This window comes from Rattus norvegicus, chromosome 2 (genome assembly GCF_021556685.1).
Source record: "Rattus norvegicus strain SHRSP/BbbUtx chromosome 2, alternate assembly SHRSP_T2T, whole genome shotgun sequence".
Lineage (NCBI taxonomy): Eukaryota > Metazoa > Chordata > Mammalia > Rodentia > Muridae > Rattus > Rattus norvegicus.
The window spans coordinates 194,435,024-194,459,703 of NC_141535.1; the positions used below are offsets into that span (position 1 = coordinate 194,435,024).

At 40.1% G+C, this 24,680-nt stretch overlaps 2 protein-coding genes across 9 annotated transcripts in view; one reads left to right on the top strand and one right to left on the bottom strand.

Moving 5' to 3' along the window:
* Capza1 (capping actin protein of muscle Z-line subunit alpha 1) overlaps positions 1–7,227 on the bottom strand; it is a 45,053-nt gene extending 37,826 nt beyond the window's left edge. The window contains exon 1 of the mRNA NM_001109625.2: positions 6,902–7,227. Coding sequence (NP_001103095.2) covers positions 6,902–6,940 — 39 coding nt within the window. The 5' untranslated portion in view covers positions 6,941–7,227. The remainder of the gene's footprint in view (positions 1–6,901) is intronic.
* Positions 7,066–24,680, top strand: part of St7l (suppression of tumorigenicity 7-like) — a 69,811-nt gene continuing 52,196 nt past the window's right edge. The window contains exons 1-6 of one of the 8 annotated variants that reach the window (XM_087620148.1): positions 7,654–7,878; positions 10,294–10,376; positions 13,393–13,558; positions 15,157–15,211; positions 16,578–16,693; positions 23,237–23,276. Coding sequence is in view for 4 of the 8 variants with exons in the window: in NM_001007639.1 (NP_001007640.1) it covers positions 7,665–7,878; positions 10,294–10,376; positions 13,393–13,558; positions 15,157–15,211; positions 16,578–16,693 (634 nt within the window). In the remaining 4 variants the exon portion in view is untranslated. Of the gene's footprint in view, positions 7,879–10,293; positions 10,377–13,392; positions 13,559–15,156; positions 15,212–16,577; positions 16,694–23,236; positions 23,277–24,680 lie in introns of all 8 variants that reach the window. The other 7 variants (XM_087620154.1, NM_001007639.1, XM_087620151.1 and 4 more) reach the window with 7 other exon arrangements.

Consider the following 24,680-nt stretch of genomic DNA (forward strand, 5'->3'; position numbering starts at 1 on the left):
TCACTACTATACTCTGTCTACATATACTCTTTTAAAGTCAATGTACTTGGCAACCTAAAACCCTTAACTGGAAGATGCTAAGCACACATATGTCCCTTTCTTCTAACAGTCCACCTAGCAACCCTTAGGCCAACTAGGACTCCCACTCACTCCAAGTAAGTTTCTCTCTCTTTGGCAAATCATCAAAAACTCCCCTTTGAGGTAGGGAAGATAGGAAATGAATCTGACCTAACTAGTTTTAGGTGTGTTTCCAATAAAGTAAACTGTAACCTCTACGTGAACTTTGGGGAAAATCTCCTATCTACCATCTTATGACTAAGAATAATTAGGCATAAGTATGAATAAAATCTAAAGTATCATGGGATGGGACATGCCATTGTCCAAAGACTTACATACATAACCCAAGCCTGTCAATCAAAATAGGAAAACACTTGGCTCCAGCCCTTAGTATCCAAACTCCTCTCTCCTATAGAAACCATAAAAGCAGCCACAGGTAGTAACCTGGAGCCCTTGATTATTCTCACTCCTGTGGCCAGCTGTAAAGAGCGACTGTATTGCTTTCTGATCTGCAAAATGGTTTCATTTTTTAATTAAGCTTTCTTTTTTTTTTTTTTTTTGGTTCTTTTTTTCGGAGCTGGGGACCGAACCCAGGGCCTTTTAATTAAGCTTTCTTTCACTGCAAATCTTCATTTGCTTATTTCAATTCCTTGAAAAAGATTGCAAGAACTTGGAAACAGGTCCAGACCCTGACCACATGCAGTAAGATAGAGAGAAAAGGAATAGTATGTGACTACTGAAATCTAGTTAGAACAACAACAAACCAAGTAGTCTTTTGTTTTCACTATTATGGCTAATTTCCTCTAGGGTTTTCAATTTCATGATCCATACATGGGGTTTGTTTATTTTTGGCAATAACATGTAAGAAATTTGTACATTGGACAAAGGAAAGCACCAAGAATGCTTGGTTGTTTGTCTTTTTTTTTTATTAAGCTCTAAAAGAAAGGACTCATATCAAAGAAAATACTTCCCTTAGGGTCTTTGCAGGGCTCCTTGTAGGTACACATGCATAGTCACAGTGGCATACACAAGGTGTGCAGTTTTATGAGATCTTTTAGGAAAACCCTGCTGGGGTATGTGGGGGAGCTGGAGGCTGAATGTTCCCAGCAGTGGTACAGCAGAGCACCAGCAAGGGTAGCAAGTGCTCAGACATAATGATACACAAAAAGGTATTCAATCCAGAGACGTCGGAAAGTGTACTTCATAAGAGCCAAGCGAGAACTTTAGGAATCAATGATCCTTTTCACAGTTAAGTCTGTAATTATACGATGTTCTTGATGCTGTGCTAAGCACTAGATAAAAAGGCATGATTCCAGTTACCAAAGAACTAGCTGCTGATTATCAAAGGAAGCACAAGAATGAAGACAATCTAAGAACATCTGCAACATTTTATTTTAATATTTCATTTTCTTTTTAAAAGAAAGATCTTCCTCTTCCTCCTTTTTTTTCCCCTCCCCGGAGAGGGCTTCTTTGGGTAGTCCTGGATGTCCTGAAACTCTCACATTCACCTGCCTCTGTCTCCTGAGTGCTGAGACTAAAGGTATGCCCAGTACTGGGTTTTCACTCATAATTCATAGGAAATCGTATGGTATGAAATGAATGGCTGAGAAGCATACAGACCTGGGGTCTACATTTTATAACTAATTAACTATACTACTCCATTTAGCACCAAGGCTGGTTCCAATGAAATATTTCACCATTCTAGAAGAAATCATAATAAACTTATAGTCATATGAATTGTATCTGTTTAGATTTTGTGTTCTGGTTCAGGATTTTTTAACTAATTATAAGACTTCTATCGTCAGTAGAGCTAACTAAAAGGTATGAAGGTGAAAATGATAAAATGAATGTTAACTGATGACTTCTTAGAAAGTCACCAGTGTAAGTAAGACTCAGAGTTTATTTCACCCTAAAGGATTTAACTCATCAAGTAAAGTATATAATTGAGGATATCCAGTCTAAGCGTAGATTTTTAATAAGCTCTAACAAAGCTCTTAAATCCTAGCTTCTATTGACAAGATTTAGAAACTGTTGCTATTATTAAAGTAGGGAGGGAGTGTGCATCTGTCAAATCACATGTGTGGATGTCAGGGGACAGCTCTGCGGGGTCAATTCTCTCCCTTCACATTTACACATGTTCCAACAGTGAACTCGGGCACCAGGTTTGCCCAACAAGTACCTTTACTCACTGAGCATCTCTCACTACCCTAGTTGTATTTTCTACATCTCTACTACATGGTTTGATAAACCTGTTTCTAGAAGGAGGAGGAGGAAGAATAAGAGGAGGAGGAGGTGGCTGAGGCGGCGACAGCAGCTTTTATAGTTTACACGTATAATTCCAGCATTCTGGAGGCTGAGACAGGATGTCAGTTTCAAGGGCAGCCTTGGTTACATAACCAATTTTAGGCTAGCCTGAGCTACATACTAAGATCTTGCTTTAAAAACAGAACAAAGCAATTAAACAAAAAGAGCTTAAAAAAAAAATCCTTAATCCAGGTGTGATGTAATAGGCACATGCTTATAATCCTCGCATCCCAGGAAGCTGAAACAGGAGCACCCATCGAGTGAGGAGACTGTGAGCTACAGAATGAGACTGTTTCAAAACCCGAATATCCAATGGGACAACCAAAACAAAAACCAAACCAACTCTAGCAAATGATACCACTGTCTAAACTAAAAGCAGACACATCTACATTTCAGCATTTTTAAAGGTGTATGCACATATTTTATTCATTAGGTTAAAAGGAAAACCATGCTAATCAGTATTGTTCAATCCTAGAATTCTTTTCACACTGCTGGAAACAAAAAACAAATAAAAAGAACATTAAAAAAAAACCCAACAAATCAAAGCTGAATCATGAAATAAAACAGATGAGGCAGAGAACACAAACAAGTCACTCATCTCACACTTCAAACTTCCTAATCAGGTATCTTGATCTTGGTAAGCATTTGGAACTAAGTTAACTGAAAAGGGTAAGTACCTGGAATAGTTCACAGAAATTCAACTACCAGATAAGACTAGAAGCACTTAGCTGCTGGTTAGTATATGTCTCACTTCCTGCTTTGTTCAGACAGCTCACTCTATTTCAGGTAATGATGCAGAAGTGGAAAAAAGGATAAAAAAAACAAAACAAAAAACAAACAAACAAACAAACACCCTTCCTCTTTAAAAACGATAAAAGCTGGGGTTGGGGATTTAGCTCAGTGGTAGAGCGCTTGCCTAGCAAGCACAAGGCCCTGGGTTCGGTCCTCAGCTGGGGGGGGGGGGGGATGATAAAAGCTTTTGCAGCTGGTTACAAAAATGATTTTACTTGCTTTTAGAAATGTTTGAGGGGGGGAAAAAAGGCCTCAAATGCCAAACTTATGTCCGGGCTTACTGTGTTCACAGAACATACAAAGATAAGATTGAAAACAGAACAATAATAACAAAACAGACCAACCCCAAATCAAATGTATTTGAAGTCTTCAACAAGAAAGAAGAAAATGAACATTCTGGATTTCTTTCAAGAATTCAAAGTAGAAATTACTGCTCGAATAGCCTGTAGACCCGGGGACTCTCCAAGGGACTTTGCAGATGCCTGTGAGTACTCTACCACTGACTGACTTACATGTCCAGTCCATCTCCCACTTCCCTTCCATTTTTTGAGACAGTCTCACCAAGTTTTCCAGGCTGTACTTCATTTGCTTTGTAGCCTGGACAGACCTTACATTTTTCTATCCTCTTGCCTTGGCTTCCTAAGCAGCTAGGCCCTGAAAGATTTAAGATTAGTTTGTACTGCTTGGATGGTAACTCACGACTGTAAGCCTGCACCAAGGACCTCAAGACAGAAGTGTCACTGGGAGTTATGTCTGGGCTACACAGTGAGTTCCACATCAGCTTGAGCTACAGAATTCAGACTGTCTCAACAAATCAAAGTAAACAAACAAACAATTACTGCAAAAATATCATCAGGGCTACTTGCTTATGAATCTCAAGACATTCAAGATTAGTATAATCTTTTCACAGACACAGACAGACAGACACATACACACACACCCCACTGCAAAACATTTTATTTTTTGAGAAAGGGATCTCATTTATGTAGCTAAGCATGGGCATGAATTCCTAATTCTTTTTGCCTTTATCTCTCAAGAGCTGAAATTATTATGGACAGGTACCACCAGGACCAGCCTTTTCCGCTAGCTTTTCAATTTCTGTTAAGAATCAATTAAAGATTAGAAGGAAAAGCAGGCAAAGTAGGTAAGAAGCTCAAAAATCAAGAAGTCTTACAAAGCCCTTTCTTTTCCTTCTTTTCAAGACAAGGTTCTTGGCTGTCCTAGAACTTCCTCTGTAGACCAGGCTAGCCTCGAACTCACAGAAATCTGCCTCCCAGTGCTGGAATTAAAGATGTGTCCCAGCATCACTTCCACCCAGAAAGCCTTTCTTTATAGTCATAGATTTAGAGAGATGTGAATGTGCCTGTCAACTCTGAGGAAAGGAATCTAATAAAATTACAGGAATCTCAAGTTACTAGGGTCTCTTTATGTAGTCCTGGAACTCACTATGTAGTCACGGTTGGCCTCAAACTCAGAGATCTGCCTGTTTCTGCCTCCTGAATGTTTGGATTAAGGGCATGCACCACCATGCCTGGATCAAAGCATAGGGATTTTACTGTATCATTATACTACATATCTACATTGATAAAGACAATGTAGTCAATTAATAAAAAACAAAAACAAAACAAATAAAAAAATCTCTATTAAACCTAGAACCATGGGAGGCAAAGACAGGAGGGCAAATTGGAGATCAGACCAGTCTACAGAACAAGTTTCAGATCAGCTAGGGATATATAACAAGAATCTGTCCCCCAAATACAAAACATCAAAAGCTCTTTACTAAAATAGGAATAGGATTTATCAGCAATTTATCAGCAGACTTACTACTTATTACTGGCTTGTTTATCATTATTAAAACTAAGCAATAAAGTTAAGTATCATGGTATGTGCCTAGCACCATTTGAGAAAGCCTGGCAGATTAGGGTTGGGGTCATTCTTGGCTGTATAGTGAGTTAGAGGTTTACATGAGCCACATAAGACACAGTCTCAAGAAATAGAATAAAGTTTCACTCTAACTTAATGTTATGTGAACCAAAAGTATTTGTTTTATAATAAACGTTGTCATAGTTTTCTTTGTGTGAGTTTTGATTTCTTAGGTCTTTAATATTTATAATACTCAATGTTCAAATAAGAGAAACCAATACTAAAGTGTTATTTGGTGGCTTTTTAGTTTTTGTCCTACTAACAATGAAGTTCAAACACAGGATGTTGCACATGTTAAGTACTCTAGTAACAAACTGCCATCCTGGTCCCTGTTAAGTGTTTATAAAGGTGCTAAGCACCCTTTTCAGCATTTAAAGACAGTGGCTCATTCTTACACAGGTATATATTAAGTTATTCTTTTTGAAGAAGTGATCAAAAATAATCTGTTCCCCCCCCAACAATCGGTTGGACCCCCCCAGTGCAGGGGAATGGGGGGGGGCGGTAAGGGGGATGGATGGGGGGAACACCCGTATGGGGGGTGGATGGGAGGTAATGGGGGCTTATGGACAGGAAACTGGGAAAGGGAATAACATTTGAAATGTAAGTAAAGAAATACATCTAATAAAAAACAAACAAAACAAAACAACAAAAAAGAACCCAGGCAGATTTTATAGAACACCGGAGGGCACATACTTTGCTAACAGGCACTGCAGGAAACAAAAGACACATTCTTGTCCCATAAGTAGTTATCTAGTGAAACCATTTTAACTTCTAGCCACCCTAAGATTCTGTGTTTATGGAAGAACCTGGCACTTCTTTCCTTTTTGAACAAACTGTTTAGCAAATATATGTGGTTGTCAGGAAAAGTTATCCTATCAAATTTGGGATACACCCTTGTATTTAAAACACCTTTAAAGATCTAGGCACACAAACGACATTCTGACAACCCCAGCTATAAAGCACTACAGTTGGTCATCAAAAAAGGGTTGGGTGTTTCATCCAAACTGAATGTGTTAAATGTGAGGTTTATTTGCTACATAACCTTTCTGGAGTTGAAACAAGTCTGTTGCCTACTTCTCACGGTTTAACCGGAAGTAAAAAAAACTACTTTGAAAAAAAATTATAGTTAAAACAGAAGAGTCGGAGTCACCTTGGGGCTAAACGTGCACACAAGAGAGCATAAGCAGAATAAAGGTGTTCGTCAAATTCTTAAGCAAATCCCTTGAGGTTTACTGATTTATTTTTATCCAATTAGTTTAGTCGTCAGTAGTTAAGAAAAGATGAGGGTGTGTAGGTTAGGTGGACAGGCAACACCAGAGGACCTCTCCCTGACAAGGAGTCCTGACAGCAAAATCACTTCCTGAGGAAGGAGGAGCAAAAGGGAAGTTAAGGAGGCCACTCTGATCAGGAAGTGACTCGTTCTAAACTAACCCCAATCATACCTATAAATGGGGGGATGGGGTGAGCCCCAACAGCCAAAGGCGGTAAAATAACTGCTGCCTGACACGTCCCGACATCACATTCTCCTCCTCTCTTACACAGTAAAGAGTCTACAGTTAAGTCAATCAGACAAAGTGTCTCCTCTTTTGAAGGAAGGTTGTGTTCGGTCCGGAATGAAAAGAAGAGTTGAGGAATGGGGGACTGGGGCCACCGTGAGGCAAACGAAATCTCCTTTAAGGAAGGAAGCGTCCCGGATGCAGAGGGAATATGCTAGCACCGGGAAACAACCTTCTTTTTCCAGGGGTCACCACCAGGTTTCCCACTGCTGCCGGCTCGGACCCCTGGGCCTCGTCGGGGGAGGAAGTAAAAGAGGCGGACCCCTTACCTTCTCCTCATCCGACACCCGATCCTCGAAGTCGGCCATCTTGGCTGCTCTGGCCCAGCCCGGCGGGCCGGCGCGAGGCAAGCCGGGAAGGAAGCTGAGTGGTGGAATCACCGAGGGGGCCGTCAGAAGGACCCGCCCGGAAGCTCCGGCCAAGAGGGCGCCATGTCAGTTCCGCGCGGGCGTGACAGCTTAGGGTGGGAGCGCTCTAGGAAGTCGACTTTCCCCTCAGGGTTTTGCAGTCTTAACATCTTTCTCACTGGGTTTCAGTCACTTTCCCATTCGTCCTGGAATGCTTGGTGGCGTGTCTCGACTGTCCATGGCGCCTGGGCTCCCTCTGGTCAAGTAGCAGTTGCTACACCTAGAAGTTTTCCTGATCCCGTTGGTCTCGTAGGCCGCCGAGTCCAGTGCACTAAGAGCTGCTCGGCTCTAGGAGACATCAGTACTTTTCCAACGCCGGCACAGGGCGAAAGGTGACCCCCAACCACGTACGGAACCAAAACCACTTCTCTCCAGCGCCACATTGAGTCCGTTTCCTGCAGAATAAGTGCCACCATCGGATCCTTCCCCGCCCTCCTAGAGGACTAGGTAGCCCCAGAGTAGGCCACCTTCCAGGCGTTCCGCCACCTTCCAGACCTCCGTCCAATTCCCCAGGACTCAGCCTAGACAGAGGCCAGCTTCAAGTCCGCCACTATCCCAGGATTCCCAACTCCGGGTTTCCGGCCCTTCTCCCCTCCCAGGTCCCGGCGCCTGCCGGAGACGCAAGATGGCGGACGGAGACTACTTCGCGGAAGCCGCGCGGGCTGTGGGGTGTCCCCATGCACCTGTTCCCGGCTTGGGCCTGGGCCCGCCGCTGGGCTGGAAAGAGCGGCTGAAGGCCGGGCTGGCGAACTCTGGGTCCACGCTGTGGTTCCTGGCGGGGCTGGGGCTGCTTTACGCTCTGAGGGTCCCGCTGAGGCTGTGTGACAACGTGACAGCGGGTGAGAGGCCCAAACCTCCTGGACAGTCGGGGACAAGCACCAAAGATCAGAGATTCTCAGGGAGTCATGGAGGGCTTTGCAGAAGGAAATTGGTGTTGCATGCTCCAGTGGGTTTATTTTTTCTTTTGGGCCACAGCAACCCGGCAGCTAATTGTTAAACCTGTGCTGCAGTTTACCGGCCCCTCCCTAGAGCTCTGAAGGTTCGCCCTCTCTGTTCTGCCTACGTTACCACCGGAAAAGCTACCTGTCAAGCTGCAAGCTTCAGGTAGTAAGGCAGAAGAGAGCATTCCCAGATAGGTACACACAATGTATATACATTCTTATTGCTTGCAGGGCTCTTTGAAAAACCGTACCATTGAGTCTCCAGCTGCTGAACTTAACCTACACCAGAAACCTAAGATAAGCATATCTGTAATACAAGATAGAAAATGCTATGATTTTAGTGGATCATACTTTTATTGTAAGACGGTTCAATTAAGAAACGTTTTTCGTAATATTTTTATCCTTCAGACTTTGTTATGAGTAATAAGATAGTACAGGAAAGAGAGAGAGGAGAGAGAAGCACTGACAACAGTGAGGTTGTTTAGTATTTTCCTTCCGCAGTTGTACAGTGTCACGGGGCCTGGGCTAAAGATAAAATTTGTAAACAGTGTTGATCCATGCAGATTCTGCAAATGCTATTCCTTAGCCATAGGCAGGATGAAAAGATGGGGTCCTGGACCTTTTGTGGTGTTATTGCAGAATTTATTTCTGCAGCCTCAGAAGGTGGAAATATTTCTATTAGAGAGTCCCATGAGATGACATGAAAGACCATAGGATAGTGCTCTAAAATGCTTTGGGTATTTTAGAGGACAGGCACCACATACGGTCTAATTTATCTGTAATAGTTTCATGACGTAATTTGTGTGCTCATTAAAATGCTGTTCATTGAGTTGTTCATTTATTTTTCTACTGTTGTTGTCTTGAGGCCAGGATATAACCAAGACTGACCTTGAATACCTGATCCCTTGAGCCACTTCTTAAGTGGCGGATTTAGAGACATATACTAGCTAGCCTGGCTTTAATTCTTTGTTTAATGTATGTAGCTGTCTTCAGACACACCAGAAGAGGGCATCAGATCCTATTACAGATGATTGTGAGCCACCATGTGGTTACTGGGAATTGAACTCAGGACCTCTGGAAGAGCAGTCAGTGCTCCTAATCTCTGAGCCATCTCTCCAGCCTGTAGCCTGCCTTAAAAATTGTTTTTATACACGTCCCTCTTTATAGTCCAGGATCTCCTCAAGCTGGAGACCTTCCTGCCTTGGCCTCCAGAATGTTAGTATTGCAGGTTTGAACTGTCAAGCCTGCTAACTTTGGTTTATCGCCTGTGTTTTGACTACATGTACCCTTCAGATGAAAGCAGTTGACTATTGCAGATTTTTGTTTCTTTTAAAACTCAAAATTGGGGCTGTGGATGTAGCTCAGTTGATAGAGTGCTTCCCTGGCATACAGGAAGCCATGGGTTTCAATCCATTGCACCCATAAACCAGGAATGCTAATACACACTTGTGATCCCAGGACTGGGGAGATAGATACAGATACAGTTAGATGCAGTTGTATTTTACCAATACAGGTAGATACAGTTGTTCAAGGCCATCCTCAGATCCACAGTAAGTTTGAGACCAGCCTGGACTGTGTTAGACCATGTTGTGAAAGTGCATTTAGCTTTTTATCCTTATATATTTGCTGATTATATTTTAGATTTTCAGAGAAGCAGACTAAATTATCTCACTGTGACTTGATTTTCTTTCTTTGACCTAAATATGGATCCTAGGGCCTTATATACACTCATTTTGATTTGCTTCTTATTTAAGTAAAGAACAGTATAAAACCCCACTTTTATATACACGAGAAGATTCTTAAGATATGAAACAATGGGGACTAAAAGTCACTTTTGTTTTAATAACTTTTTCAAGTGAATTTCACATTAGGTATTAATGTAGACAGTTACTGACTTAGGGCAGTCAGCTCAGAATTTTTGAGCTTTGTAATAGGAAAAGCTGCCTGCATTCAGTAGAACATTTGGATTTTGATCTTCTCCCAAGCTAGCATCATGATCGCTACGTTACTGGGCAGCAACAGTAAACCGCTGCCTCCCATTTTGCACATTCATACAAAATGGAGCGTAAACAACCAGTGCGGTCCACAGCATTATGTTGCTAAGTAACGGCAGCTGGAAGATTAGAGATGCAGCCTACATTTTTTACTTGCAGTATTTTCAATCTATAGGCTTATTTGAACATAACCTCATCAGAGGCCAAGCTTCTTTACTGCTCACCTCCATCCATTTATGCAGGTAAACGTACTTGCATAATTGCAATGTACTTCAAGTTTGTACTTTGTAAAAACTCTAATGTTTTCTCTTTTTAACAGTGACAGGATTTTTAAGTTCACTGACACCCAAGTTTTATGTGGCACTTACAGGGACATCTTCTTTGATATCTGGACTAATATTTGTAAGTAGTTTCTATTTTCTTCACCCCTATTTTGAAGATTGTTTATGTATTTTAAAGTTTGTTTACGTATTTATCAATCTATAAGTATTTGTTAGGAGTTCCAGAATGTGTTTGATAGTTGGGAAAAGTTACCTAGAGAAGCAAGTTTGAGACAAAAACCATGTTTCCTTATTGTCTTTTAGAGAGAGTGGTAGTGTTAATTACATGTTAGGTTTCTTTGTGAGATAGGGTCTCATAATGTAGTCTAAGCTGGCCTTGAACCCAAACTGGCTCTTTTGCCTCTACCTCCTGAGTGCTGGAATTACAGGGGGGAGTTACCATGTTGGACTTCATTTATTATGTATTAAAAACTTGTACACAGAATGGCAGATGGCTCAGCAGGTGTAGGTGCTTGCTGCTAAGCCTGACTGATGACTTGAGTTTAATCTCTTGGACATATGGTGGAAAGAGAGAGAACCAACTCCTATAAGTCCTCTGATTGCAACTCCTATATGCCTGCGTACTCATAAACACATAAATGTAATGATTAGAAACAAAAAACCAGAATACCCTGAATACTCTAATCAGGGTAAGGTTGGTTGAGATGGATCAGAAGTTTAATGACCAAAGGGCTTATACTATTATTTCAAAGTGAATGAGGGACCGGGGAGATGGCTCAGTCGTCTTAGACTTGCAATGTAAACATGAAGACCTGGGTTCAGATTGCTAGTGCTCACATAAAGGGTTAGGAATGCTTGCATGCCTGGGAGCTAGAGACAAGAGTGTCCCTGGGGTTTGCTGGCCTGCTAAACCAGACAAATGAATGAGCTCCAGGTTTAGTGAAAGCAAGGTAGAAAGTAACTGAAGAGAACCTATTACACATGCACACATATATAAACATCAATCCTTCACATGGAGACTAATGAAATGGGTTATTCTATAACTACTGTTATCAAATTTTTCCATTTTCCAAATAGTTTCAAGAGAATTTGCATGTACAGAATTTATCTACTTTAGAAACAAGATCTCTTGTAAGCTTGAACTTATTCTGTAGTCCAGGAGGTCTTAGCTGCCTGGTCCTCTTCCTTTTACTATACAAGTATACCCCATCATATCCAGTTTATGCAGTGCTGAGACAGAAACTTAGGGTCTGTGTATATTAGGTAAACACTTATAACATTGGGCAGACTATAATTTATGTCTGGAATTTAGTATTCACTTTCTCTAAACCCCGAATGTTTCAAAATGCGAGAGTTTAGTTTGTATTTATGAGTAAGCCACAGAAATGCAATGAAGTAAATATCCTGAATGTCTGTTTATGGGAAGGTAATAGTATTCATCTCAAAGAATTGTGGGAACTAAATGAGGTAATACTAACAAAAGTTTGTACCATGAAACTTGGCTTAGGGAGTACTTACTGACTTGCCTCTTATTCTGAGAAGCCACACAATAAGGGACCACATTTGATTTTAACTCAAGTTTTGCTTCAATAAGATACTACTTTTTAGGGGTTGGGGATTTAGCTCAGTGGTAGAGCGCTTGCAAGCGCAAGGCCCTGGATTCGGTCCCCAGCTCCGTTAAAAAAAAAAAGGAAAAAGAAAAGAAAAAAAAAGATACTACTTTTTATTTAAAAATATTTTTAAATTATGTTCTTCATTAACATCTCTAGGTTCTAGTGTTTCTTATTGTATACTTTGGGAAAATTCTGCTACAGATAAAAAAGTATTAAGTATTTATCATGCCATCTTTTCTGTTCTTTTTTTCCCATCTGTAGGTGGCGCTCTACAACTTTAGTAGGAATTGGAGTATTTCTTTGACTTTTTTTTTACTTTTTGTTTTTTGGGTTTTGTTTGTTTGTTTGTGAGGTGTTTTGTTTTTGTTTGTTTCATTTTGTTTTGTTTTTTTTGAGCCAGTTTTTCTGTGTAGCTTTGGATGTCCTGGAACTCACTCTGTAGACTAGGCTAGGCTGGCCTTGAACTCACAGAGCTCCACCTGCCTCTGCCTCCCAAATTCTGGGATTAAAGGCATGCACTACCACTGACAGCTAAAATAGTAGGACTTTTTTTTTTTCTCTCTTGTTTTTTCGAGACAGGGTTTCTCTGTGTAGCCTTAGCTATCCTGGAACTCACTCTGTAGACCAGGCTGGCTTTGAACTCAGAGATCCACCTGCCTTTGCCTCTCGAGTATTAGGGTTAAAGGTGTGAACCACCACCACCATCACTTCCTGGGTCTTTGACCTTTTTTAATCTTTGAGATAAAGTTTCAAAATGCAGAGAGTTTAGTTTGTATTTATGAGTAAGCCACAGAAATGCAATGAAGTAAATATTCCTATTTTTTAATAGCTTAACAACTTGGACAAGAACTTGTCTCAACCATGTTAATAGCATTGCTGAATATTAGACCAGTACTTTTTGGTTCAGAAAGCACTCTATTAGGATTCTTATTAAATTTACTAGGTAAGGAAACGGAGGCTCTGAGATGTCAGAGATTAATTGACTTGGCCAGTACACTCAGTTAATAAATAGGGGATCTGGTGTGAAGTTTGGAAGTTTGATCCTACTTTAATATTAATTGCTTTAAAATAGTTTTGAATTGTGTTGCAGATAGAATCAAATGACAACAAAACATGAAAAGGTCCATTATAGATTACATACTCTTATTCCTGTATTGAAACTTCCCACTATGTAGCTTGTGCTGGCCTGAAATTTATGATCCTCCTTCTCTATGTGCTAAGAGTTGAGACTAGAGGCAGGTGCTGCCACATCTGACTCACTCTTAGTATTCCTTAATGCCTTTTAGCAAGTGTAGAGTGTGGCCTAAGCTTGTCTAAACTTCATGACGAATCCATAAGAAGGGTGTTTCACTTTTACATGGCATCTGTGTCTAGGGAATTTTGGGTTGGATTTTTTTTTCTGCTCATTCCCTCACCCACCCAAGAGCAGATTGTGCATGTGAAGTGCTGAACTAAATAGGAGCAGCTCTTTAATTTCTATTTACGGATTGCATTTTGAGTGAAAAAAGGTTTCCTTTATTACAGATATTTGAATGGTGGTACTTTCATAAACATGGCACATCTTTTATTGAACAAGTGTCTATAAGCCATTTGCGGCCACTGATGGGAGGAACAGAGAGTAGCATTTCAGAGCCGGGCTCTCCTGCCAACAGCAGAGAAAGCGAAACCCTTAGACATCACCATCTATCAGGTGATTTTTTTTTTTTTTTTTTGGTGATGTTTTCAGAGATGTATAATTAAGATTGATTTCATTACAGAGGATAAGAAAATCAGTCTCAAAACAATAGATTAAGTAATTGGTGTTTTTATGCCCCCTTCACATGTAATGACATTAGGAGAATAGGGGCTTAGTGGGGTGATCAGATCATGAAAGTAGAACCCTCATGGATAGAATTAATGTCCTAAGGAAAGAGACTCCAGAGAGCTATCTACTCTTGTCACTTTATGAGGAAATAATAAGAAAGTGCCATTTACAAACTAGGCACTAAAACTGCCAGCACCTTGAACATGGATTTTCCAGCCTCTAAAACAATAATAAATGTGTCTGTCTCTATTGTTCTTGTCATTGTACTACAAATGGAGTAAAGCACAGAGACAACCCATGGCTGATATAGAGCCCCTTCTGTTTTGTAGCCTGTCATCCCAATTGGTTATTTATTGAGAGTTTCACTATGTAGCCCTGACTGGTCTGACACTCTCCCTATATTCTAAGCTGGTTTCAAACTCACAGAGATCCTTCTGCCTCTGCCTCCAAAGTATTGGGATTAGAGAGGCACACCACAGTGCCCAGCCAGAAGCAGTTTTTAACGTGTGGTCCACGGTGCTTATTCTAGTTTTAGCCATCATATTTACCTTTTATTTACTAGAAAAAAAGAAAAGCCCTCACTTCTCCTGACTCACCCTACACTGTTCAGAAGCATCTAGCATGGACAATGCCTGGTTCAATTCCCAGCAGTACCAAACAAAACATGTCTAACACATAAAATACTAGCATGTGGGAGATTGAGGCAAAAGAATCAGGAGTTGAAAATCATCCTTAGCCAAGTTTGAAGGAACTCTGGCCTACATACAGGAGGGCAAAGGTTAAGTGACATCGTGAAGGTGAACCCTTGATCTAATAGGATTGTTACAAGAAAGGGGGTGAAGATAATTCTCTTTCTCACTACCACTGGAAGACAGGAAAAAGGCTGCTGTCTCTAAGATTGTCTAGAGGCTGAAGGTTTTTGAGATGCATGTCAGACACACAGACAGTTCAAGTGCTGTGGTCGCAGATGTGAGAATGTGAGACATGACAGGGTCTCCTCAGTTTTTATTTTTCTAACCCTTACTCTGTGTTAGCCTGAGCATGCTATACATCTTGTTTTGGGGTGTGTGTGTGTGTGTGTGTGTGTGTGTGTGTGTGTGTGTGTATAATAAAACAACTCTAATCTATGTCAGGTAGTTCAGGTGGTTGTTGACATGACTAATTCTCAGTCTCATGCTAACACAAGTTAGTTCCAGAAGCTGTGGTAGGATCTAGGAATATAGGAGTGGATGAAGTTTTAGTAGATCCTATTTTAGAGAGGAAACTGAAAACTGAATTATGAACAAAATTCCACTGAGACAGAAATACAACAATGACTATATTTGATTCTGATTTGATCCTAAGAGCAAGGGTGACTTGTACCTTTTTCATATTTGTGGTGTATGTAACTGGCTTTGTATATAGATTACAGGGCTAACAGTAAGTGTTGGTTAGTGAAGATTTACCTGAAGTTGATTGAACTAATCTTTCCTCTTGTTTTTCAGAATGTAAGGTCTGGAGAAACCCTTTAAACCTCTTTAGAGGAGCAGAATATAGAAGGTAAGACGTTTGCTTTCAGCACAAGTGTGGGTTTGAGGTTAAAGTACTGTGGGTGCCTGTCTTATAAATGTCTTACAGCCTCTTCTAATTGGAGATACTGACTGTATTAAAGTGAATGATTAGCTCGAGTAGGTATCACCTTGACTGTGTTTACTTTTTTTTTAATATTATAGAAAATAACATCTCTTTAAAATGTATTCTTTGACACTTTGATCCATGTATGTAATATATGTGTCATGCTCATCCTCCATCCTCCATCCTCCCCCTCTTCCCCTTCCCAAGTCTCAGTTCTACTTCCTTGTGTTTTCCTTCTGTGGCCCTCTGGATGTAACCACTGGAGCAGAAGTCATCAGTGTCTCTCCTGCCACCCTGAACAGACGTTATCTCCCCTGGGCAGGACAGGCCTGAGGGCTCCCGTCCCTTCTATTGACTGAATGTTTAATGGTTCAGTCTTATGTAGGCCCTATGCAGGCAACTGTAGTTGCTGTGAGTTTGTGTCATGGCCTTGTCATACTCTTAAGACAGCCTTTCATAGTCCTTCTCCCTGTGGTTCAGATCTTACAGTGTTTTCTGTTCCTATCCTTGATAGAGGTGCTAGGGCACTTTTTGTTTTTTTTAAATATAAAAAAACCTTCTGTTTCTATTGTTTTGAGACAGGGTCTTATAATGCAGCCCTGGCTGTCTTGGAACTCACACAGACCAAGCTGGCCTTGAATTATGGAGATCCATCTACCTCTGCCTCACCAAGAATGCATTTGCTTACTGTGCCCATTTTTGCTTGTTTGTTTTGTTTTGTTGTTATTTTTGAGACATATCTCTAGCTGCCCTATAAGTCAGTATGTGGACCAGGCTGGCCTCAAACTCACAGAAATATGCCTGCTTCTGCCTTCCTAGAGCTAGGATTAAAGTTGTGCACCACCCTGTCCCACCTTTGTTAGTTTTTTAAACTAGGATCTCCTGTAATCTTGTTGTATGGTTTCGATTTCATATAAATCTTTATGAGAAATTTCTTACTACTTGAAAAATTTATGCTTAGTCTCTAGCTTTTAGAGCATTTTACTGAGTAATTTATTGGTTTATTTTAGTTTTGAGACAGGTTTTATTCTGTAATTCAGGCTGTCTTGAAATTTGTTATGTGGTGCAGGCTGGCCTTCAACTCACAGGCAGGACCCACTATGCCAGGCTGAGCGATTTATTCTTTCCTGTTGATTTTTTTAATGTTTTATTGTTGAACCATAGAGTGTTACTTTTTAACTCCTTACTGAAATAATAAGCTTTAAAAACACCCTGAAATAAAACTGGTAGTCACTTATTTTTAGAATTTAAGTGTCTCTTGTAGCAATTGAAACATCTTTGTTTTCTACAGATATACTTGGGTGACTGGGAAAGAGCCACTTACTTACTATGACATGAACTTGTCTGCCCAGGATCACCAGACCTTTTTCACCTGTGAAACAGACTTTTTACGTCCTTCAGACACAGGTATGTATTCATGCTACAGACAGTGATTGTGAAAATTATTTCAAGTGTTCTCTAGAGTAATTATTATAATATACAGTCACTTGGCTTGGAGTTATTTACATTACAGATAAGAAGTTCAGATTAAAGTAAATTATGATTATAAACTAAATAACTGAACTATTTTATAAGAATTTCAAATTGTTCTGCTATTTTATTACTTAAAACAATTTGAGAGCCTGGTGGTGGTGGTGGTAGTGGTGGTGGTGGTGGTGGTACACACCTTTAATCCCAGCACTCTGGAGGCAGAGGCAGGCAGATCTCTGAGTTCAAGGGCAGCCTGGCTTATAGAGCTAGTTTTGGGAGAGCCAGGGCTACACAGAGAAGCCCTGTCTTGAAAAGAAGAAATTCAGATGACATAGCAGAAAATAGTATCCATTGGTTTAGTCTGGGAAAGAATTGCCTGATAGCAAAGCAGGAACTGGGAGAAAGATAGCCCGTGGGTGAAGTGCTTAGCGTGCACATCCAACAACATGAGCTCTGGTCTCTAGAACCTGTGTGAATGTGGACATAGCCCTGCACAGGCCTATAACCCCTGCATTCCTATGGGGAGATGAGAGACAGAGACAGGAGAATCCACAGAAGCCCAAGAGCCAGCTAGAACAAGTAGACCCTATTACAAACATCATGGAAGGTGAGAACCAGCACCTCATCACCTGTACTCACACATGCATTGTACACACTCACACATACACACACTCACACATGCATTGTACACACTCACACACACACTCACACATGCATTGTACACACTCACACATGCATTGTACACACTCACACATGCATTGTACACACTCACACACACACACTCACACATGCATTGTACACACTCACACACACACTCACACATGCATTGTACACACTCACACACACACACTCACACATGCATTGTACACACTCACACATGCATTGTACACACTCACACACACACTCACACATGCATTGTACACACTCACACACACACTCACACATGCATTGTACACACTCACTCACACACACTCACACACACACACTCACATATGCATTGTACACACTCACACATGCATTGTACACACACTCACACATGCATTGTACACCCTCACACATGCATTGTACACACTCACACACACTCACACACACACTCACACATGCATTGTACACACACACACACTCACACATGCATTGTACACACTCACACACACACTCACACATGCATTGTACACACTCACACACACACTCACACATGCATTGTACACACACTCACACATGCATTGTACACACTCACACACACTCACACACTCACACACACTCACACATGCATTGTACACACTCACACACACACTCACACATGCATTGTACACACACTCACACATGCATTGTACACACTCACACACACTCACACATGCATTGTACACACTCACACACACACTCACACACACACACTGCGGGGTAGAGGAAAGATGTGAACACTGGGCAATGATATGTAGAAGAAACATAGGGTATATGTTGTAGTTTATAGAAGTGTCCATTTTTAGGTCTCTCTAAGCTGTTCCCTACAGAACAGATTATTATGTGGGCTGTGGATAATGCTCAGTGGTAGGGGCTTCTCTAGCATTTTTAAAGCTCTGGATCTGAGAGTCAGTGGCAGGAGTGTATAACCTAAAGACAGGCTGTTTTTTCCAACTGTCCTCTTCTTTGAATACCTTTGCTCTATCTTTGTGGTAAATTTCTAGTCAAATTCTTTAAGATACTTCTGAAAACTCGTAAAAGATAAATTATATGTTATATATTCTTTGATAGAACTATGAATGGATAGATGGATGGCAGGCATTGCTATCACACACTTAAGTACATTAATAACAATCAACACATGGACAGCATGTGTACTAACTTGTTCTTCTCAATCACACTGAGATAAGAACTATTATCAGTTCCCTTTTAAAAAGAAGGAACCGAGCTAGAGAGGTGGCTCAGTGGTTAAGAGCACTGACTGTTCTTCCAAAGGTCCTGAGTTCAAATCCCAGTAACCACATAGTGGCTCACAACCATCTGTAATGAGATCAGATGCCCTCTTCTGGTGTGTCTGAAGACAGCTACAGTATACTTATATATAATAAATAAATAAGTAAATAAATATTTAAAAAAAAAAGAAGGAACCAAGCTTGATATAGTGGTTTATGCTTCTAATCCTAGCACTCTGGAGACTTAAGCAGGAGGATTGCCTGAAGTTTAAGACCAGCCTGGGCTACATAGTCCTTGGTCAGCCTGAGCTACAACATGAGGCTGTTTCAAACCCAGATGAATAAATGGGAAGTGGGGCAAAGAAGGTTGAGTAATGTGCCAGTTACAACTAATAAGTGATAAAGCTGGACTCATCTGGGATGTGGCTCTTAACCCCTGCACTGCCCTGCTTCAGCTGGCTACACTGAGAAATCAGCAGAGGGGCTGAAGAAAGCTAGTTTTTTAGCATTGAAGTGAGCTAATTGTGTCACACTGTTGCTGAATAAAATATGTTAAAGATTGGTGGCAGCTAAAAAGCCAAGGATTCTTGAGTTTATAAGCTGATTCAATTTCTAGTGGAGAAGATCGCTTTATGTCTGAGGACTTGCTGCTTGTGGCCGCAGCAGAAGTTGTGTGTCAGGGACTGCAGCAGAGCACGAGCATTGTCAGTTTATGTTGGGAGCTGAGGCTCTGTGGGAATCAAACCTCATCTGCTCACAGACTGAATCTCAAACATCCCTGAGCTCCTCAGACAGCTTGGTGGCTCTTTAAAACATTTCTGTTTGAATAGTTCCACAGAGAAATTTCAAAATCTGTATGCTTTTTCACACATTTTAAGCTTCATATCATAAGGCTAAGTAATTGCAAAGAATATAATTTTTAGTATATTAGAAAATAGACACATTTAAAAAATAAACCAGCATTCCCTATATATGCCTGTATACTATAAAAAATAAGGTTTTACCTGTGTGTGCATGCCAGGGTAGACGCTTGCAGCCAAGCATAAACTTTATCACTGAGCCATACCTAAGAATCTGAAAACAGCCATTTTTCATCGAAACAAACACTTTTAACAATAGTAAACCATATACAAGTCTTTTTTTGTTTTTGTGAATGAGTCTTGTTCCATAATAATAAATGGCTCATATTTGAGCTTCCTGCCTAAGCCTTCCATGTGCTTGAAATTGCAAGTATAAGCCAGTTTAAGTTCCTTTCTTGAATGATTATCTCACTTATATTATATATAATAATCATAAAATCATATGTATATAAAGTCTGAAGTTACAAATGGAGAATGGGGTTAGATTTCTCTGTCAGTATGATTTGATTGATTAGATTAACAAGACACCTCATTAGATCTTTAAAGGGCATATTCCAAAGAGAGAGAAAAAGAGCTAAGCTTATATATATGTGTGTTTGTGTGTGTGTATGTACAAATATATATATATATATATATATATAATTTTATAATTAATTATTTTATGCTTGAGAGTCTTTTACTACTACTTTTGTAACTTTTTCACAGTAGTCTTTTTATATAAATTTTGAAATTTTAATTATATTTGGCATAAGATTCTGAATGTCATAATGTATTTTTTCTTTGGGGGTTGGGGAGTTTGAGACAGGTCTCATTGTGTGGTCCTGGCTGTTCTGAAACTCATTGTATAGAACAGACTGGCTCAAATAACAGGTTCCTTCTCTGCTTCCCAAGTACTAGGATTAAAGAGTTTCACCACCACATCTCACGAGTATGATGTATTTTTGTAAAGTTTCTAACAGCTATAAGCTTAGCTCTTCTTCTCTCTCCTTGGAATATGCCCTTTAAAGACCTAATGGGGTCTCTTCATTGTCAGTCTAGTCAGTCGAATCATGCTGACAGCGACTTAACCCCATTCTCCATTTCTCAGTTCAGGCAGTCATACGTGTTAGCGTCTCTATCATAACTATCTCTCTTATATATGGGATTTTGCTTCTTTTGTTTTTGTTTTGTGAGGTAGAGTATCTTCTTTAGCTCAGGTTGTCCTCAGCTAGGTTTCTAGGACTGTGAACCCTAGATCAGGATTAAGAGTCTGAGAAACGTGACTTTTAAGCTTTGCCTAAAGCTTGTTCCTTACCAGACTGAGGTGGCACTGCTTTCACTATCCCTGCCAATGCACCCTCTGACTTCCTGTAAAGACCTCCCTTAGAGAGAGATGCTTTTACATACCTGGGGAGAGGAGCTAGTGGGACTAGCAATGGCCATCACTCCTTCATTCAAAGCGTCTAGGGGCCCAGTTTTCTGTTCGTATTTCTTTATTTAGTATTCATTGGAAGAATCTCATGTGGCCCAGGCTGGAGGCTGAGCCACAAACCCTACATACTAATGATGACTTTGAGGGTTTTTGTTTTGTTTTGTTTTTAACTTTAAGATTTATTTTATTTATATGAGTACACTGTAGCTTCAGACACACCAGAAGAGGGCATCAGATCCCATTACAGATGGTTGTGAGCCACCATGTGGTTGTCAGGAATTGAACTCAGGACCTCTGGAAGAGCAGTCCGTGCTCTTAACCACTGAGCCATCTCTCCAGCCCGACTTTGAGTTTGGTTGTGTGGTGCTGGGATTGAATACAGGTCTTTGTGCTAAGCAGCCATTCTGCCAAGGAAGCTGCATCCCCAGTGTGGAAGAATATTCCTCCTCACTGCAAGGTTCCCCCACTGAAAGAAAGGAGTAAAAGGCAGGAATCCTTATTTTCAGGCTCCTTGATTTTGTCCTCAGCCAGGCCTGACAGGTCATGCCTATAAGCTTAATATTTGGAAGGCTGAGGCAAGAGCATTTTTAACTTTATCTCAAAAATAAACAAGTAAGTACCCATCTCCCAACCAGTCTGCTCTCAACACCTAGAGGTTTTGAGCCATCCACACTGGATCTAGGAAGATTCAGAGTGACCAAGGGGCAAGCCTTTTCTTTTGTAAGCTAGAAGTGAGCACACTTCAGGAGAGGGGTTTAGTGATTATGCTTAGGTAGGAAAGGATAAATAGAATAATCAGAGGAATATATATATATATATATATATATATATATATATTTTTTTTTTTTTTTTTACATTCTATTGGGTATAGGGAAGAGTCGTGCAAATTTTAACTGAGGGGTTTCACATGGATTTTCTCAAGACCACAGGTGTCATTTTGGTCCTTGTAGTTTTCTGTACTTGCAGGGCTGTGAGTGTGTACTCTAGTTAAATTCCGAACTCACAGGAAGACTTTTTTGAGTGAGAATTAGGAATGAACTGTCAGTTTTGTTTTCGTCCTTTTGGCCACTCACATGAAGGAAATATTTTCATCAGGATAGTTGTTATGGCAGAAAAGGCAAGCATGCACATAAGTGTGATGTGCGAACCTCCCTTATTGTCATAGTAATTGTTAAATTAGTAAATTTTGCTCGTTTGAAGAGTTGGTTCAAATCAGAATAAGCAAAAACACCCTCAAGGACTGGTCAGCAGTGTGCTTTGATGGATCTGAGGTAGGAGGATGGCAGAGTGATGGGTAACACTGGTGACCCTGTCTCAAAAAGCAAGATAGAACACTAAGCCAACAGAAACTGTTGTCCAGGTTTATACTATGATGAAAGTTGGGAAATAAGGGGATGGACTTGTGTGTCAATGGCTGTGGTCAGCCAGTGTGGCGGCTGCTTTGCTGTTCACGCAGTGTGTGTGCTCTAAGCACTTTGTTTCTCCTGGGACTTGGTAGACATTTACATCTAGAGTCCTTTTTTGTACTTATTTGAATATTGCAAATATAAATTGGAAATAGATAAGTCTGAGCGAATTGGGTTTTTTGTGTATGCTTTAATTTTAAGCACATCATGAGCTCGTAGCAGTATTGCATAATAAGTTTGTATTTTTATTTAAATTATTCTTAAGTCTTTTTAAAATTTTTTTATTTTTTTAACTTGTATTTCCCTCTTTCACTTTAGACTTGGGTATACCTTGGTTGTGAAGATCAATCTTGAAAGGCAGGAATGATAGCGGATTTGAAAACATGAGAATAAGAAAAATTCTTGAAGATAGATTATATAATTCATCAGAAACAAAAGTCACAAACGATACTGTTTTCATGTGCTAAATTAGCAAAGGTTGATAATACAGACTCAGTGTCCCCTGTCTGAAGTGCTAGTGGTTTTTTTTTTTTTTAGATTTTCTTTGATTTTTGAGATTTGTATGTGTATAATGATACATCTTGAAAATGGGACTCAAGTCTAAACTTTAGAATTCTTTCATATATACATTTTACACATAGAAGGGAAGTGATTTGTGTGTGTGTGTGTTGTTTTGTTTTTTATATTTAGAGATAGGGGCTTATATAGTCCAGGCTAGCCTTTAACTCCTTAACGGTGGTCTTGAGCTCTTGATCATTCTGCCTCAACCTCCCAATTCTGGGATCACAGGTCTGTGTCACCATACCTCTCTTATTGTACATGCGTTTTGACTGCAACCTATCCCATGAAGTCAGGTGCTGATTTTTCGACTTTGGTTTCATGTTTTGTAGTTTGGAGTTTTGTATAGAGATGCTCAACCTGGCTCCAAGGGTAAGAGACTGGGGAAATGGTCACTTTCCTATGCTGGCTCAAATTACAAATCAATAAGTTTATTGAGCAGTTTTTGAGAGTATATATCCAAAATCTTTTAAAGGTTGTACCTATTTTAAATAAACTGTTCTGCCAAGCAATATTTGGTAATCTGTACAAAGCTGAAAGATTATATTTCTTTTCTGTTTTGGTGGTGGTGGTTTGCATTACAGTTCTGAGAATTGAGCCTAAACCTCACACACTGCTAGGCAGAATTTTTTACCATTGAATTTTATTTCCAATTATTTTTGCTTTTTTAAGTCAGGGTCTTGCTGTGTAGCACTGGCTGGCCTAGTACTTGCTATATAACCCTGGCTGGCCTCAAATTCATTGTTATCCTCCTGCCTCAGCCTCCTGAATGGTAGAGTTAAGAGTTTTCACTACCACACCTGGATGAAAGATAGCATTACAGCGTTTTTTTTTTTTTTATTATTGTTGCTGATTTTTGTTTTTGAGACAGGGTTTTATGCAGCCCAGGTTAGCCTCAGACCCCCTGAATAGTGAGATGACCTTGAACTCTAGACCTTCTAAGACCTAGAGTTATAAGTTTATGTATAGTCTACAGTGTTTTTAAAATAGTAAAACACTGGAAATGACTTAACTTTCCATCGAGAGCTAATTAGATTAGTTAATTAATTAGATAAATTATGGTTATATACTAGAATATTTTATCAATACTGATAGAGATTCAGCATTAAAATTGGCCTGTAGATGCTGTACAGTTTGTAGAAGAGCATCCTATCCTCGAGGGCTCACTAGCCTAGCATCACAGTCTGTTTCTGTATCCTGTTTCAGTGTTGCTGCAGATTGATGTTCTTTACTTGGTCAGCATCAGGTGGTGCTGGCTTGCATCAGTTTGTCAAGTTCAGGAAGCATTAGCTGTCAGCTAGCTGGTGACATGTTTGATATGAAAGATGCATTTTTGTTACACATGTGGAATATATTGTCTCATTTTCTGAGCCAAGACTAATATTTTGTTTCCAAAGGAAAACTCAAACATTGTCCACGTTATTCTTTCTGGACAGTTGGAGGCTTTGTTCCAAAGTCAACATTCATAAGTTCTCCATTTTTCTTTCAAAAATGTAAAGTAAGCCAGGTAGCTTTGAGAATCTACTTGGTATGTGTTTGCTTAGCTCTTAAGTGACGTCATGAAGTGCGATATCTGCCTTTTGGTTCAGTGGTAGCAGAACCCATCCTGTTATAACAGAGAACCTAACCTAGCTTAGTGTCGGGGTCGATGAAGCCGAGGTTTTCCAGAGACGTGCTGCACTCTAAGTTACTCAGTCTTCTGTTCCCGTTCTCATAGAAAACACACATCTATACGTTTTTCCTCTATCGAATCAGTGATTAAACAAAGACTTTTTA